The sequence below is a fragment of the Salvelinus fontinalis genome, chromosome 2 (genome assembly GCF_029448725.1).
Source record: "Salvelinus fontinalis isolate EN_2023a chromosome 2, ASM2944872v1, whole genome shotgun sequence".
Taxonomy (NCBI): Eukaryota; Metazoa; Chordata; class Actinopteri; order Salmoniformes; family Salmonidae; genus Salvelinus; species Salvelinus fontinalis.
The window spans coordinates 79,524,313-79,542,706 of record NC_074666.1 but is presented as its reverse complement, the minus strand read 5'-3'; the positions used below and the strand labels follow the sequence as shown (position 1 = coordinate 79,542,706).

Below are 18,394 nucleotides of genomic sequence, written 5' to 3'. Positions count from 1 at the left end.
ATGTCCTCGTCTCACACACACACACAGAAACACAAATATATAACCACACACATGAAAACATACAAACACCCATGTGCTTGTGCAAATGCAAACACGTAAACACATAGATGCATGAAAGTGGCATAAAACCACAAAGCAAGACAAACATACACCCTCACCCCACCCACCCCCCAACCCGCCCCCAGTAACCCAGTACGATTTCCTGCAAATTCCAAAGGCAGATCCCTGCTGGAACATTTCAACCCGCCTGCCACGTCAGTTTGCTTCCACCATCCTCCCTCGCTCCTCTTTCTCTTCTGCACTTTCTCCTTCTCTCGCTCTTTCCGCCACAGAGGACTGGTAGAAACTGAACGGTACCAGTTGTTTTGAGGCGTAGTCAGACTGACGGGTTAAAGGTTTGTCTTTAGCTCTGGTCAGCGATAACTTTTGAAGCTCTTTTTGTTTCGCTGAGAGAGGGTACATCTTTGCCAAGGCCTGGGCTGCTCTGACCGAACTAATGGTAAGTTTAAAAGTAAGAACATATTTCCAAATGCATCTGTCTGTAAATGTTTAACTTTCCTTGGATGATCCCTAGTGCTTTCTGATCCCTAGTGCTTTTGGTTTATTTCTTTAATATTATTTCAACTTTGTTCCAGTAAAACATCATAAAATATGTATTATCGACATGCCGTTTCCATATATTTTACAGCCTTTGAAATGGCCTACAGAGCATTTGAAATCTGACTGCAGAGAGTAGTGTGTGGTCACACAGAGTGGGCAAACACTTTGCTGTTTTGTTAATGTGCACTAAGTTGATCAAATTCTATTAAAAAAAAGTTGTAAGCTCAACATCTCTCCATTACATCAACATACTAAATTAGTCAATACAGTTATATATTTGGACCTCATTCTGAGTTTGGTTGCTTTCTTTATCAGAGGAATGTTTACTCTCCCTCCATCTCTCCCCCCCACCTCTGTCCTGTCCCTAGGGCAGTGACCTGCAGCCGGAGCGACCCCGCGGGCCTTCCCCCCTCCTCACCCCCCCGCCTGCCCAGTGTTCAGACTACCTGTTCATCAGGCTGAAGCTGAACAGTAGTCTGCACATTGGTTAGGCTGGGCCGGGACACACACACACTCAGGACACATCTAACCACCAGCCAGCAGGGGCTCTGGTGAGAGGCTCTGGCCGGATCTGATTCTCCACCATGACAATGAGAGGGAGGAGGGAGCATGCAATACAGATCATATACCAGCCCATGGAGTAGTAGCAGAATCTTTCTGGCAGTTTGTATTGTATTATTTAGTGTTGTACTTATCCCAGTGTTAGACACTCACCTCCTCATCCTTGTACCAGGATAGTGACTCTGCAGTCAGGATGAACCAGTACTCCTTGGAGCCTCCCTTCATGATGCTGATGTTGATGGTGAGCCAGCCTTTGCGGATGACCTGTTAGGGCAGATAGGGGTGGGGGAACAGGGGAGCGAGGGGTGGTGGGGGACAAGGTATACCAGGAGGATGAAGGGAAAACATGTCATTAAAGTACTCATGGTTTACCTCCTGGAGATCTTGTGATATGACACTCTTAACTGAGTTTTGGTTGATCCTGACTTACCAATATAAGCACTAAGATGTTATACATACTCTAAATTAACTTCTATTCTGAGTATAAAGATTTACAATTTAAACAATGTTTCTGAACATGAACCCTGATGTATACAGTCAGCATACAAAAGTATCATTCAGAAAGGATGACTAACTGAAGGGGTGGAGATTTAAACAGGAAACCTCAAACAAACCTTAATAACCTCAATACTAACTAATATGGGTCATCCAGACCAAATGGGACCCACACAGGGTCAGGGATCAAGGGTCGGCGGTGGTATGTTAGAGAGAGCGGGTCAGTAAAAGCTAGCCTATACACGGTTAGCCAAAACAGACTAGGGTTAGTGGGTTAACTGGGCAGAGTCGGACATACACTCCAGTGTAGGAGGCTAAACACCTATCTAAGGAACAGGAGATAAAAAGAGATGGAGAGGCAAGAGGAGGTGGGCCAGACTGTGGGAGAGGAATACAGCGATATGCAGAGACAGTGGAGACGGGTAGATTGAGCCACAGCTCACGGAACGGACGGGTAGATAGAGAGGGGTGAAAAAAATAAAAGGAGGATTTAAGGAAGGGAGAGGGAGGGAGGAAAGAGAGATGAGTCAGGGTTGAGAGGTTCTTTCTGTAGACAAGTTGTATTAGAGCAGGGGTCTTCAACCTTTTCATGCCCAGGGATGCCCTCGCAGACAAACCAACAACGCAGGGAACCCCATCCTAAGTTAGCAAACATTGTTTTCACGACTTGTCTTATCAGGTGAATGATAATGTCAAGCAGAAGTAATAACATTTTTAAATGAATAGAGTTTTTCATTATTTTGACCTCGCCACATTATAACTGGAAGAGGAAGTGTAAACTAACAGCCTATTCGCTAGAAAAGGTAACTAAACACATTTTCGCTAAGAACAACTGTTTAGTGCTGGTTAAACAAAGGTTAGCCATGTCTGGCCAAAAATGTATGTCCAAGTCAACAAAGCTTTGCAGCAGCCAGCAGCACTTGCCACAGTGGAAGTCTATTCACAGGTGCGGTTTCAAAGCCTATGTCAGATACACCAGTGAGTGTAATTATCTTTAATGAGTGTAATCTGTTCAATATTAGGAGTTGAAAAATAAAGTTGATATCAGAACGATACTTTGTTGCTAGCGATGTTCATAAAAACCTTTAAATAAAAATCTCTTCTTTTGGGACCCCCTGCAGTACCTCGTTGGATACCTAGGGGGCTGCTGACACCTGGTTGTAGTACCCCTGTATTAGAGTAATGCTCTCATTGTTAGTGCCATTACAAAGAACCATCAGGGGCGGCAGATATCAAGCTTGGACAAGGATGCTGTCAAGTTATGCCGATAAGACAGAGAGAACATCAACCTTTCTCTCCCTCTCCTGTGTCTTAAAGACTGGTTGGGGTTTATGAAGGGGGGGGGGGGGTAATTGGTAGGAAAGTAGCAAAAGAAATGAGAGAGGAAGAGGCTGTAACATAGGAGTTAGCTAAATTCTCAGTTTGCCTTGGCGAGGAATTGCCTTACACCCCTCTGTAATGAGAACGTTTTAGTTTTTTTAAACCTGGCTGGCAGTCAGTGGTCAGTGTCGTAAGTGTTGAAGGTGAGAGACAGACAAGAGGAGTGTGAGGTGACAGAATAGGGATAGTGAGATGCTTTAAATGCCATGACACTTCTTACCTCACTGTCTAAACAGAAGCCCTGACATGCAGGACAGGTCAGTGATGACAAAGAAAGACATTTAGCCTGTTCCATCTTCAGCTACATCGAATGTCCAGGTTATTATCACTCTAGAAAAGTTAGGCCACTTGATGGCATCATTGCCTCAATTCCTGTCAAAAGCTTCCCTACATTGAAATCACTCATTTCTAAAGTAAACACATTATTTTAGGTCTTCTACCAGCTGGTAAATCAAACATTGATACATTAGATGTATGGATATATACACATTCCAAATCATTATTAAACCCAATTTATATTACTTCAAAATCATATTTGATCAGAGTTATTTTAAGTAAATTCTAATCATTGATTGAATCATGACACCCTCCCATGCCCTTCTACCCTCTACTGCCACCTTCTGGTCCCTGATTGGAATGACAGTCACGGGTCCCACACAGAATGGTTTGTGGACAGTTGTGAGGTGTGCTACTAACATATTGTTATAGTGATGATTGGAATATTGAGTTATGGAAAGTTGACATGCCACGATAAGCTAAAGAGAGAAAACATCAAGAGGAGATTTCAATGACACCAAAAGGATGAAAATGTGAACATCTAGTGTATGATTGTTGGTGATTCATGTCTCCTCCCCCCATCCCTGGAATGTTCAGGGCCCTTCGACAGCAAGGCAAACTGTGGCGGTCACTAGTTAAACCCCTGGACAGGGCAGCATGGGTAAGGACCAAAAGCAGGAGAACTGACACCAGCCACTCTCACATCCTCCCAACTCTTCCATAGTCTTTCACAGGGAATCATGACATTACACTTCAGTGTGGTTCAAGAACGTGACAAAAAAAATTAACAATTCTGCCTGTGCTTGGACAGAACTGGTTTCAATAGGTTTGAGAGTAAAAAGTAAATGTTAGAATATTACTATCTACTTGTCCAATTAAAGACAATTGCTTTCTTGTTAAGTGAAACCAATAATTATTGAGCATAACCCGGATGTTATTGAGAAAGCCGTTACCCGATTACGGGTAAGGGTAAAGCCGATGAGAATTACATCTCTACGATACGATTCTAATTGATCTCCGGTTTGCCATAAGTCTTGAGACTTTGAGACTCTACTACCTTCTCCTGCTCGCCCTCTCTCAGTCCCTGTGGAGTAGGGAAGATATGACGAGAAAAAACAGCTCATCATTTTGAAGAGGAGTTCTGTACAAAGAAGTAACCTGGAACAAGTTGTCATAACACCAATTCCCATAACCCCCCATTGTTTCCTAAGTGTCAGATGTCTGGCCTCAGTTATCCTGCTCTGGTGAACCCTGCTGACTCCTAACAAGGTGTGGCTTGGATCTGTGGGGTACTTACCAGAATCTCACCCTGCAGGGATGGGAGGGGGGTTGGGGAGTGGTTAGGGCAAAAGATGGCAGGATAAATCATAGACCGGGGAAAAAGGGGGAAGCAAGCAAGCCAGGGAGGGAGGGAGATGGGGGAGTGGGAATATAGGCAAGGGGAGGTGGGGGGACATTTGAAATGGTAGAATGAAAGGTTTGAAGGTGAGAGACAGAAATGGAAGGAATCCATGAGACAACCGGAGAGATGGAGAGAGAGGTTGAGGGATAGAAAGAAAGATGGAAGGAGAGAAAAGATGGAGACAGAGAAAGATGAGAGAGGGAGCAAGAGAACAAGAGTTACATGCGATTAGATTTCCTTCAAGTACCACACATCGGTTATTTGATATTGGTTGCTTCATTGAGCGAAGCTGGGTCCCATGCACAATCTGAATTACAATACAAAAAGTGTTTGGGTTAGTTGAAAAACAATTCTATGATTGTTGCTTTGCTGTTGGGTATCATGCCTTGGTTGTGTTATAGTGCTGTGCAAATAGTGATAAGGTAGTGATAGTTGTAGTAGAAACATGGCTGTTCATTTCCTATGCAGGGAAGCAGGGAGGGCTTGAATGACTCTAGTCTAGGGCAACTCTCCCCTCGCTGAAATACAGTGTTAGAAGGTATTTCTATAGGATGTAATGTATATCCTATAAAATATGTACCCTTACTAGGTTTCCAGGAACCTGAGAAGTGCACTCTATAAGTGTTGATGACATTGAAGCTGACATAACATAGTCACATGATTCCAGGTATTTAGATATCACATCAATAAAGCAGAGACACTTTTAGAACTGTTTGGATAACACAGGAAGAGAGGTGCCAGGTTTATAACACAGTGGCCAATGAGTAAAATTAACATCTGACTTAAAGACAGGATGGTACTTGGCCATGATTTGCAGGGGTTATCTTGAAGCTACTTATACTTACGTAAATAAGTGCTGTTAGGTTGTAAGTGTCAGGTTACTAGTAGTTGAGTCTATTCATTGGTAGCATAGGGTCAGAGGTCAGGTATGTTACAACATGTAAATATGATAGAGGGGGAAGTGTCAGTCTGAGGAAGCTTAATCTGGGGGTTGATCAGATTGGGAGGGCTGGGTAAGTAAGAGGGTGGGAGGAGGAGGGACCAAGTGTACCTGGTTTGGAATGGCCCTCTTCTTGTTCTGATGTGTATTTCTCTGCTGGGCACTGTTAAAAAAGGACAGGTTCAGAAGGAAAAAAACACATTCAAAATCACAACCAGCATCAACAATGTTTGGGTAATAATGTGTATTGATCAATCAAATCGTTTAACAGCTATCAAACCTGTCCAGCAATTCAAGTTATCAAACATAGTCGTGGGAACAGTGGGAGTGGGGTCTGGGGGAACAGTGGGAGTGGGGTCTGGGGGAACAGTGGGAGTGGGGTCTGGGAGAACAGGCGGAGAGGAAGAGGGACACCCGATTCGTGACAGCCCACCTGTTGTTGCCGTACCCTGGTGGGCTACCATCATCGTGCCTTCTGAAGTCAAGACTGAAAGTGACGCCACGAGAGACAAGTTACCACCCCTACCTACCTGACAACACTTCTCATCAATCCATCAACCCATTCTCCATGCGGATGATTGGAAAGGAACCCGCACGCCATTCAGACCCGCAAAGGACAATGCTATGTTACGTAATCAGATGCATACCTCAGGCAGAGGGAAGAGACCATAGAAACAGAAGTCATTATATTTCTATGGAAGAGACTTTCAACTCAGCTAGCTACATGCTGTGCATCCTATAGTAATTGCTACACTGGAGACAGTGTAGAGGGCAGAGGTCAACACATGTCAAGCTCTGGCAGGACATCCAGTATGAGTGGCTAGGGCTGGCCGATTAGCAAGATGCAGGAACTCAGGATTCCAAAACACCATGTTATTAGTAATAACCAATGCAGTCAACAGATAAAAACTCCAATCTAACTCACTCAGGTCAATCCCTAAGCACACAACAAATAAGGGTCCTTGAAAAATCAAAACGGCTCCAGAGAGACAGAGTCAGAAAGGGAGGGTGCACAACCTAGCATGCTTGATTCAGCTCATTAGAGGCAGAACTAACCGTGAGGGACCATGCAGCAACGATCTAGCAGAGCTAGGTCAACCTTGTCTGACCCCTAGCCTCCCCTAGAGCGTATTCTACGGTGCTCTAACCACGTTCATTGATCTGCCTTCATGGTGGATCAATCAGACTGACTGTGTCACAGCTGGTTTACAGCATGTAGATCAAGGATCCACAGATACAGCCCCTTGTTAGGCTCAGTAATACTGATAAAAATAGCGGTAATTGTGGTTTGTAGTGACAGCGGTCTCTGTGAGTGTCTTTGGGGGTTGTGATAAAGTGGCCAAACAGCGATTGAGGTATTGATTGTTTCAAGTCTATAGGGAATGGCACTTACTGTAGGAATAACTATCAAGCACAGGCAGTCAGACACACAAGCTTATGGGACTCTACCAGATCTATCTTCAGCAGAGTTCAGTTCAGTCCATGCCCAGTTCAGCAAACAGTACACATCTGACTTTGGGCAGTATTGAGTTAGTCTGGTGCCCAAGACTACATCACAACCACACCTTCAGCTGAGAGCTGGGGCACGAGCATTAGGGAGAGAGGGGGAAGAGTAGGGGAGCTTGGGTAAAGGGTGAGGTGTATTAGGGGGGGGGGGGGGGGGGGGGGGGGGGTAGTAGGATTCATACTTGGCGAAGCCTATAAAGTCCTCGTGGTTGGTGTTGATGTAGGACAGCTCAATGTCAATCAGCAGCATCACCTAGAATGAAGACAGATCTTCACTATGACAATAGAGTTAATTTTACATCACATTTACATTAATTTAGTCGTTGAACAGACGTAATTTACAATCCGCGCATCAACAACCACTTATCACAATCAAGCAAAGCCAGTCCTTGTACAGAAAAGACAAGTGCAAGAAAGGCAAGTACAAACAATTGACTTCAAATGGAGAAATATATATTTCTTAAATAATATTTATAATATTTCTTAAAAATCTCCTGTTGGGAGTGTTTCTCTGTCAGTGATCAGGTCCTGCATTAAAAAAGCATCTCAGAGTAGGAGTGCTGATCTAGGATCAGGTCCCCCTGACCATATCATCTAATTCATTATGATCTACAAGGCTGAACTGTCCTACCCAGAGACTCCTTGTAAAAACAGGCCCTAAATGCACTGACCTGGTCCTTGGTCTTGCCCTCTCTCTCTCTGACGTAGGTGGTGACGATCCTCTCGGTCTCCTCTCTCAGCCGGGGGTAGGAACCCAGCTGCAAGGTAACACAAAACAACTGCAACACTGACCATATAGACAAAGAGAATCACTAGCATACACTAACACTCTGGCATGACTATCCATGCAGACCTACCTTCCATTTACATATACAACAGACAGGAGGTGAAGCGCATACACCGAGTGGACAAAACATTAAGAACACCTGCTCTTTCCATAACATAGACTGACCAGGTGAATCCAGGTGAAAGCTATGATACCTTATTGATGTCACCTTAAAGTTAAATCCACTTCAATCAGTGTAGATGAGAAGAGGAAACAGGTTCAAGGATTTTTAAGCATCGATACGATTGAGACATGGATTGTGTATGTGTGCCATTCAGAGGGTGAATAGACAAGACAAAATATTTAAGTGCCCTTGAACGGGGTATGGTAGTAGGTGCCAGGCGCACCGGTTTGTGTCAAGAACTGCAACGCTGCTGTGTTTTTCACGCTCAACAGTTTCCCGTGTTTATCAAGAATGGTCCACCACCCAAAGGACATCCAGCCAACTTGACACAATTGTGGGAAGCATTCGAGTCAACATGGGCCAGCATCCCTGTAGAACGCTTTCGACACCTTGTGGAGTCCATGCTCTGATGAATTGAGGCTGTTCTGAGGTCAAAAAGGGGTGCAACTCAATATTAGGAAGGTGTTCTTAATGTTTCTTACACTCAGTGTGCAGGAAAGGGAAGGACATAGTATGATTACTATATTCACTGCTGAATGCCTGACTACCTCACACACACACACACACACACACACACACACACACACACACACACACACAGGATGAATGTCTGTGATCTATGGCATAAGGGCAGCGCTTTCAGCCTCAGCTGGGAATGACCATGATGGACACCATGAGGACTGATGTCATGATGATTAGCTCTAGTTGACTGGAGTAGAAACATTTAGGAAAGTAGATCATTCAACGTAAAAAAAAATAAAGTAAGTTAACTTACAGTTGACACTATTGTTTGTGACAGTAAACAATCATTCCAAGCTGACGGTGATTGCTGATATTATTTCATGTTAGTGAAGAACAGATCAGGAGACAGAAGAAGAAGAGGGTGAAGGACAGAGTGAAGGGCGATCCTTTCTTCAGCTGAACTAATACCAGAGGTAGTGACAGTGAAAGGGATGGACTGTGGTGGGTCTTTGAAATGCATCCACAAGATGGCATGGTTGTTGAGCAGCACTGTTGCTATGGCAACCCCCGGCACAGCGCGCCAGCAGATATTTATATTGTTTCCCTCACGTTGTATTTCCATCCGGTTAGGCAGACAGAATAATGTCAATGGTGCAGTGCTGGGTCAGTGAGGGACCACAGCCTTATAGCCCTGGAGCTCTGCAGGACATGTAAACATAGCTCTGGAGATCTGGGCTCTGATGTTCTGATAGACAGAGGTCTGGGTCTTGAGGAGGAGGGGAGATGGGGATGGAGGTGGCAGATGGAGGGTGGAGGCAGATGGAGAATCAGTCTGAATGTGCTCAGATCAAACAGGGCACGGGTGAGGAGGGGCTGCTGAAAGGAAGTTAAGACGCGCTGCTTAACATTCGGACGTGATTTGCAAGTCAATGCTTGATCGGACACGTGTGGCTTGGACAAAAGGAGAGGATGTGCGTGGCGAGGGAGGGAGGGATACACACACAATCCAGGCACTGAGGAGAGATGGCGTGGGGGATGATTTCATTAGGATAGGTTGCTGATTGGAGAGCGGTGAAGGAGAGGTAGCGTGGGGGATGATTTCATTAGGATAGGTTGCTGATTGGAGAGCGGTGGAGGAGAGGTGCGAGGGGAACAGGGACGGGCATTCAATCACAGATGAGAGAATACACTCCGGAACACTCTCTCTCTCTTCCTTCTTTCCCCCCCTCTTTCCTGTGAGGGGTGAGTCTGCTCTTGGTTACCTTGACGGAACACTTCATGACGAGCGCGGTCAGCTCGGACACCACCAGATCCACACATTTCAGGCTGGGCTCTTTCAGTTTGAGGATCTGCTTTTTTACTATGGCCTCGAAGGCCAGGTCAGGGGTGAACAAGCCCGTTCTGAGGGGGTACGGGGGAGTGGGGGAGCGTAGTGTAGGGGGGCAGCAGAGAGAGAGGGATAGACAGAGAAATAACAACAGAGGCGAGAGAGAGAGAAATACAGGAAAGAAAGAAAAACAAGAAGATTCTTAGTTTAGTTAGTTATCTGTCAAACTAGAAATCTGGTCTCTAGAAATACAAGTAAAGCAAGAAGATAAGGACAAGCCGCAGGCGTTCACATCCTCTTCTCTTGACAGGGCAGTTCTTCTCAAACTAGGTATATAATATAGATATGTGGGCACATATTCAACTCACAGTACCCACATAACTAACACCCTAGCTATGTCAGTCCTAAGTGTGTATCATTCTTAGACAGATGAGACCTGCAGCTTGTCCATGTGAGACCAGTGATGCTCGGGGAATGGACATCCCCAACCATCTCGTCTCCACGACGACGACACCACAACCGTCACAAAACACGACAGCGGCACCTGGCACACAGGCTAGCTGTGGCTGGCTGAGGGGGGAGTCAAACTGTCCCCATATCTGCACCATCCAGTCCTCTGGACATACACCACACTACATCTACACCACATCTACACTATGCAAGTGTGTATAGCGTGTTTTTATTTGATTTATTTAACAAATTCTTATTTACAATGACGGCCTACACCAGCCAAACCCGGACGACGCTGGGCCAATTGTGCGCCACCCTATGGGACTCCCAATCACGGCCGGTTGTGATACAGCCTGGATTTGAACTGAGATGCAGTGCCTTAGACCGCTGCACCACTCAGGAGCCCCCGGGTGGTTACACAGTAGACGTTCTGATTAGGGCCAGGAGTTTTTATTTACTAACTAACTACATGACCTGACTGGAAAATCTCTGGGCCCTAGTTGTACTATCTAAAGGGTCATAGAGGCCATGGATGGACAACTGTTGTGGAGCAGAGTGGGTCAGTGTTGTGCCCCCCTCAGCGTCGCCCCCTTGTGGCCAGGCTGGGTCGAGACAGGACGGGAGTCTGGACACCAGGCTGCAGTACCTTGTTGGTGCACTGCCTGACTGTGTTGATGAGCTCCTGAATGACAAGGTCGATACATTTGATACAGGGCTCTTTCAGCTTAATGATCTGCTTTTTCACAATGGCCTCAAACGCCAGGTCGGGAGTGAACAGGCCCGTTCTGAGGACGCACAAAGACACAAGACGGGGGGGGGGGGGGGGGACAGAGATAAGGGACAAAAAGAAAAACAGAGAGGTAGGACGACAGACAAGTTATTGTCCAGAGAGATAACAGACAAACAGACAAAAGCAGATTGACGAGTCAGTCCAGACAATGAGAACAGTACATATAAAAAAAATAAAATAAAAGATAATAAAACAGACATTCACAGACAGACAGAAATAAGGAAGAGAGAGCAGAGCCAAGGTTATCAGCATACAAACACGAAACAGCACACAAATCAGTGATTGATGTATGCACAAGGAAATAGGAAGGAAGATATGACAGACAAATAGAGGTGGGGAGGAAGAGTGGGGGAAGATTACATGGTTTAGATTTCACATTGAACAACCACCATTTGAGTGTATGATAGGCCGTTCTGTGGGAGAGTGATCTGTGGGCATTTTAGGCTAATTGCTCTGTGATTGCTAAGCATGCTGTGTGTCAGTTTTACATGAAAGGAGGAAACAGAGAGGGTTGACAGTGAAGAGGAAGGAGCTGAACACAGTGGTGGTGGTGTGTGAAGACACAGGACGGCCCCTCCTCTCCTCCACTTGCCTGACACCATGGACATTCTTGATGGCATGACTGATCTCCCTCCTCAACTCCTTCTCATCAAACACAATCTGACAGAGAAAAGAGAGAAGAACAAACAATAGAAAAACTGTTCATCCATTCTGCACTCCAAAATTCACACTTCTAAACAAGTCTACCAACTGTGGTCAAAACAGTCAAGCAGGCAGATGAACTTCTCTTGTAGAAATATTGTGACAGTGAGTATTGAGACCGCAGCGCTCACCTTGACCAGCTCGAAGGGGAAGCGCTCGTGGAAGATCCGGTTAATTTTGGCACCGCCCGACAGCTCCGCTGTGTCCACCTGGTCCCCAGAGCCCTCGATACGCTTCTCAAAGTCCACCCCAAACTGCTGCACCATCCTGGGGAGAAAGACAGAGAGTCAGGGTCAACTCTGGAGCTACTCATTATGGTGGTGTGTGTGTGTGTGAGTAGGTGTGTGAGCGTGTCCTCTACTCACTGCAGCAGGGCCTTGGTCTTGCGTGTGGGGTCGTCGGGACGGAAGTTCTTGTACTCCTCTACCTCTTTCTCCAGGGAGAGCACCTGGCTCTGCAGCTTACTGCGCAGCCCAGGCAGAGTGTCCCTGATGTGGTTGGTCAGTTGCTGAGGAGAGAGAGAGGGACACCATGAGTGAGGGAGGAGAGGAGGGAGGAGAAATGGAAGGGATATAATGAGCGAGAAGGAGAATAGGAGGGGAGAGAATGTATAGTGAATGAATGATCAAGTGAGTTTCAAGGAACATTATAGCCTGGTTTAAGATCTGTTGGTGCCGTCTCTCAGACTTCACAAGAAAGCAAAAAAACTGATCTGGAAGTCAGACTAGAACATCAGTGTAGAATAACAGAAAGGTGAACGTTGAGTAATCTCTCACCTGGTTTAGTTGTTTCTGCAGGTGTGGGGTGCCCATGCGCTCGGCCATGTGTCTGTAGCCCGGGTGAGACAGGAAGAACTTCCTCTCAGCAGCCAGCGCAGCGCGGATGTCCTTCCTGCCATCTATGTCCTTCTGACTGCGGTTCACCACGCCGATATAACCTGGAGAGAGAGCGTACACTTATTCTTCTGCAGTCAATGAGGTGCCTGTGTGTGTGTGTGTGTGTGTGTCTCCCCTCACCTCTACGCAGAGGTAGCAGTTTGTTCTCCAGGATGTCTTTAGCATCCGTCCCTTCGTCCATCAGGTCCAGCTTTGTGATCACGCCAATAGTGCGCAGACCTGAACAGAACCAAACAGTCTTCATCTCATCATATTAATCCTGACTACTGCCTGTCCACCATCCACCCAGCCTTCCATTCCTCATCTCCTTCAATTCAATAAAATTGTTCAGTAGGAAAAACAATGGGGGAAAAAAGATCAATTAGCGTTTGTTATTGAACAAGTCCAGGTACTGTGTCAATGTTTCAGTCTATTTGGTGCACCAAATGAACACCACCCAGAAATCAAGTACCCATCCTCATCCTTTTGTCCTGGGAGTTCCAATAGAGAACCAATAGAGAGCCAGTACAGCAGCACTAGGCTAGTCCCTTACCCTGTGGGTCCACCTCCTTGGCGATCTTGAGGGCGTCTGAGTTGGCCAGGTCCTGGTTGGCGGGGGTGACAGCCAGGATGAGGCAGCTCTCCTTGGTGATGAACTGCAGCAGCATGTCCCTGATCTGGTGCTCTATGTCCAGCGGCTGGTCCCCCACTGCCACCTTAGTCATCCCCGGCAGGTCGATCAGAGTCAGGTTTAGCACTGAGGGCGAGATGGACGGGGAGAGAGGGAGAGATGGAGGGCGAGATGGAGGGGGAGAGAGAAGGTTATCACTGTTGCCATGTAGATTGCCTGATGTGTGTGTTACATTGTGTATACATGTCCTTATATGGCATGGCGAAGGTAGATTCTTTGAGAGGTTGATACATGAATGCAAGTGTTTGCTGCGCTTTTATGTGTGAGTACGCATGTGTCCAACTGAACGTGTGCATACATATGTTAAAATGACCCCCAAATGAATAACTGTTGGTGAGCATTACCATTAGGGGAGTAGACCCGGAGGTTGATGGGGATGGGGGAGATGCCCTTGTTGGAGCCTGTGATCCTGTCTGTCTCCGCCTCGATCTCCGCCCGGACCTCCTCAAAGTCCACAAACTTCCTCCCTTTACAGTGTAGGAACTCTGCATACTCTACAGACACGACATAGAGAGACAGAGCGAGCGAGAGAGAGCGCGAGACACAAAGAGAGAGGGATAGAGACAGACACACAGCGAGCGAGACAGACATACAGCGAGACACAGCGAGCGAGCAAGGCACAGATAGAGAGGCACAGATAGAGAGGCACAGATAGAGAGGGAGACAGAGAGACGGAGAAAGAGAGAGAAGAAAGTCTTTACCAGGCACCAGACAGTGTTGCTGAGTGGAGGAGGCAGGTCCATGGCAGCAACAATGAGGACAGACAAGGCCATGGTTGTATGAGAATTCAGACTCACCGGCTTTGTTAAAGCACAGCTGCAGGATCAGAGGTCTACGGGTGACAATGCCTGATCCTCGAGGAAGAAAATCCCTGAGAGACAGAAAGAAATGAAAGAAGAGGAAAAATGTATTAAGTGAGGGAGAGAAAAAGAGACCAAGAAAGTGAGGGGGCGAGCCCCAGACAGACAGAAAAAACAGAAAGTCAAATTACTCAGTACACTAAAAGGTCCATTTCCTCACACTATATCCTGTGCGAAATAGTAACACTTCATGACCCGTCTGTCAACAAATTAGAAGTGACAAAGTAATTTGGTCTCATGATGCCCCTGAAGATCAATTCATTTGCTCAGCCACTTTGTTGCCATGGTTACACAGATTTGGGTAATGTGGCGATTTAGAACGATGCACTCAGTCACCCGTGGTCTCACAGCACGATGGAACAGGGGAGAGCCTCTTGAGGAAGCAAGGCGAGGCGCATAGTTTCAGTTGAATATTTCAAGTGATTGTGTGTGTTGAAAGCTGGCTGTGTTAATATGTAAGATATCGCCTAAAATAAGATTACGTCCACAGTAGCCATGATACTTGACATTGAGCTGAAGTATATGTAATACATTCACTTATCTGACAATTAAGATGATTCATTAGTCCTAGCCAGTCCACATCGAACATAGATAAACAAAAAACGTCCCTTTTCAGGACCCTGTCTTTCAAAGATATTTCGTAAAAATCCAAATAACTTCACAGATCTTCATTGTAAAGGGTTTAAACACTGTTTCCCATGCTTGTTCAATGAACCATAAACAATTAATGAACAAGCACCTATGGAATGGTCATTAAGACAAAGAGCTTACAGACTTTAGTCAATTAAGGTCACAGTTATGAAAACTTAGGACAATAAAGAGGCCTTTCTACTGACTCTGAAAAACACCAAAACGGTCCCTGCTCATCTGCGTGAACGTGCCTTAGGCATGCTACAAGGAGGCATGAGGGTCTACAGATGTGGCCAGGGCAATAAATTGCAATGTCCGTACTGTGAGACGCCTAAGACAGCGCTACAGGGAGACAGGACAGACAGCTGATCGTCCTCGCAGTGGCAGACCACGTGTAACAACACCTGCACAGGATCGGTACATCCGAACATCACACCTGCGGGACAGGTACAGGATGGCAACAACAACTGCCCGAGTTACACCAGGAACACACAATCCCTCCATCAGTGCTCAAACTGTCCACAATAGGCTGAGAGGCTGGACTGAGGGCTTGTAGGCCTGTTGTAAGGCTGGTCCTCACCAGACATCACTGGCAACAACGTCGCCTATGGGCACAAATCCACCGTCGCTGGACCAGACAGGACTGGCAAAAAAGTGCTCTTCACTGACGAGTCGCGGTTTGTCTCACCAGGGGTGTTGGTCGGATTCACGTTTATCGTCGAAGGAATGAGCATTACACCGAGGCCTGTGCTCTGGAGTGGGATTGATTTGGAGGTGGAGGGTCCGTCATGGTCTGAGGCGGTGTGTCACAGCATCCTCGGACTGAGCTTGTTGTCATTGCAGGCTATCTCAAATCTGTGCGTTACAGGGAAGATATCATCCTCCCTCATGTGGTACCCCTCATGCAGGCTCATGCTGACATGACCTTCCAGCATGACAATGCCACCAGCCATACTGCTCATTCTGTGCGTGATTTCCTGCAAGGCAGGAATGTCAGTGTTCTGCCATGGCCAGCGAAGAGCCCGGATCTCAATCCCATTGAGTATATCTAGGACCTGTTGGATCGGAGGGTGAGGGCTAGGGCCATTCCCCCCAGAAATGTCCGGGAACTTGCAGGTGACTTGGTGGAAGAGTGGGGTAACATCTCACAGCAAGAACTGGCAAATCTGGTGCAGTCCATGAGGAGGAGATGCACTGCAGTACTTGATGCAGCTGGTGGCCACACCAGATACTGACATACTTTTGATTTTGACCCACCCCCCTTTTGTTCAGGGACACATTATTACATTTCTGTTTGTCACATAATTAATCACACCATTTCTGTTAGTCTGTGGAACTTGTTCAGTTTATGTCTCAGTTGTTGAATCTTGTTATGTTCATACAAATATTTACACGTTAAGTTTGCTGAAAATAAACGCAGTTGACAGTGAGAGGACGTTTCTTTATTTCTGAGTTTATTTGAACTTTAGTCTGACAGAAACATGGGCCTACAGTGCAGACTAGCCTGACCATGTGCAACTGTGCATAGAGTTGCCTATTGTTGTTTGTTTCTTGTGTATATTATGTCTGTTTCCCTCTTAAAGTGACAGACCATCACCAGGCACCAGTCAGGACCATTCCTAACCCAACAGCCCAATTGAGTCATCTCTCAGAGGGGAACCCATACCCCACAACCACCAGCCACCACACCCTGCCTCTCCCCAGGACTCTCCCACTCTGGGCTGGGGCCCTGCTTGCTGTAGCCTCTAGCCTGACTTTGGGGCTCCTGAGTGGCGCAGCGGTTTAAGTCTGGTTCGTTTCCAGGCTGTATCACAACCGGACGTGATTGCGAGTCCCATAGGGCGGTGCACAATCGTCCCAGCGTCGTCCGGGTTAGGGTTTGGTCGGGGTAGGCCGTCATTGTAAATAAGAATTTGTTCTTAATGGACTTGCCTAGTTAAATAAAAGGTTAAATAAAATGTGCAACAAAAAACTCCCTACATCTGGTGGTAATAATGCTGAACTCTGGGCCTGGTACAGCACAGTCCAACAAACCTACCTCCCTCCTCTTTCTAACCCAACATCTAATGCCACATGCAGAGAGACGCCTGAGGGAATGGAGATAGAGTCAGTCTGCTTTAGACTAGAGGCTATGTGTCACACACAGGACAATCAGGATGGAGTCATACTGTTGACTATTACAGAGGCACTCACACTATAGACTAGACCTGTTGAACAGTGGGAACATTCTGGATGGCCTGAGTTCAGCACTAATGTTGTGTGCTGCAGATCATGTAGAGTGCTTTGTTTGTCATAGAGAAAGCCTGCCTAACTGGGAGAGTGGGATGCCAGTATAGAAAAGCTCTGGCAGGGGGTGAGAGAGAAAGGGAGAGGTGGAGAGAGAGGGAGGAAAAAGGGAGATGGTGCGTGAGGGAATAAGGAGAAAGGGAATAGGGGAGAGGGAATAGGGGAGAGAGGGAGAGGTGGAGGGGGAAATGGGGCATGAGGGAAAGGGAGAGGTGGAGATGGAAAGGGAGAGGTGGAGATGGAAATGGGAGATGGGGCATGAGGGAATAGGGGAGAGAGGGAATAGGGGAGCGGGAATAGGGGAGCGAGGGAATAGGGGAGCGGGAATAGGGGAGAGAGGGAGAGGGAAATGGGAGAGCAAGAGCTGGACTAGCCTCAGTGGAGTGGACACAGAGAGCAGACTGAGGACGTGTTGAGAGATGGAGCTGAGGAGCAGAGGGCTGACCTCCAAGTGTTAATGTATTACACTAGTTATACATCACCACCACTTTCACTGGACCCCACCTCCTCTCCCATCACACACACTTCATCAGTTCAACTGGACAAAGACGGACACACAGCCACATGATCACAGAATCACACAGATAGTCAGAGACACGGCCAGAACAAGATACTTCTGTGAGTACATGCGCTTTGTGCACAGAAAAAATACATGACCTAACACACACAAACCATATCCACAAAGATATACAGCCATAAAAGCCCCCACTAGAAGGGAAGAGAGGACATGTGGGTGCATGTCCATTATTGATGTGCTGTAAATGATAGAGGAGCTGAACAGATTGTGTATCATTCTATGCATTATGAATAGGCCAAGCAAAGACCAGCAGCCTCTGAGCCGCCCTCCTTCAATGCCGCAGAAAATAGATATAATGAAAGAGAAGGGTCAGACAGAACCAACATTGAACAGTCCCCTGCCTCTGATCTGCCTCTCACTACCAGGGATTCCACAGCCATCAGGGTTGGGGTGAATTCCATCTAAATTCAAGATCAGGGTTTGAGTAGGATCCCTATGGAATAAATCTACTGACAGAAATGGAATTGTTCCCAACTTCAACCAACCCTGACTGTTATACTGAGGCTGGAAGCAGCCCGGCATGGTCTGGTTCAGAGAAGTCTATGTACTGTAGTAGACTGGATGACAGTAATAGACTGTGTGACAAGCCTATTCCATATGCTCAGCTCTGCAGTAGACTACTTGACTGTTGTAG

General features: G+C 46.5%; 1 protein-coding gene across 12 annotated transcripts in view; it reads right to left on the bottom strand.

Annotated features, from left to right (window-relative positions):
- The window catches only part of LOC129827972 (dynamin-2-like), a 41,998-nt gene that overhangs the window by 8,107 nt on the left and 15,497 nt on the right, over positions 1-18,394 (bottom strand). For 4 of the 12 annotated variants that reach the window (XM_055889308.1, XM_055889393.1, XM_055889300.1 and 1 more), the window contains 14 exons: positions 14,205-14,278; positions 13,752-13,901; positions 13,270-13,473; positions 12,858-12,956; positions 12,618-12,778; positions 12,207-12,349; positions 11,973-12,108; positions 11,732-11,799; positions 10,996-11,134; positions 7,832-7,918; positions 7,343-7,413; positions 5,766-5,817; positions 4,370-4,396; positions 1,315-1,425 (listed from right to left, as the gene is read on the bottom strand). In XM_055889308.1, the coding sequence (XP_055745283.1) occupies positions 1,315-1,425; positions 4,370-4,396; positions 5,766-5,817; positions 7,343-7,413; positions 7,832-7,918; positions 10,996-11,134; positions 11,732-11,799; positions 11,973-12,108; positions 12,207-12,349; positions 12,618-12,778; positions 12,858-12,956; positions 13,270-13,473; positions 13,752-13,901; positions 14,205-14,278 (1,522 nt within the window). Of the gene's footprint in view, positions 1-1,314; positions 1,426-4,369; positions 4,397-4,609; positions 4,622-5,765; positions 5,818-7,342; positions 7,414-7,831; positions 7,919-9,834; positions 9,974-10,995; positions 11,135-11,731; positions 11,800-11,972; positions 12,109-12,206; positions 12,350-12,617; positions 12,779-12,857; positions 12,957-13,269; positions 13,474-13,751; positions 13,902-14,204; positions 14,279-18,394 lie in introns of all 12 variants that reach the window. The other 8 variants (XM_055889366.1, XM_055889376.1, XM_055889402.1 and 5 more) reach the window with 5 other exon arrangements.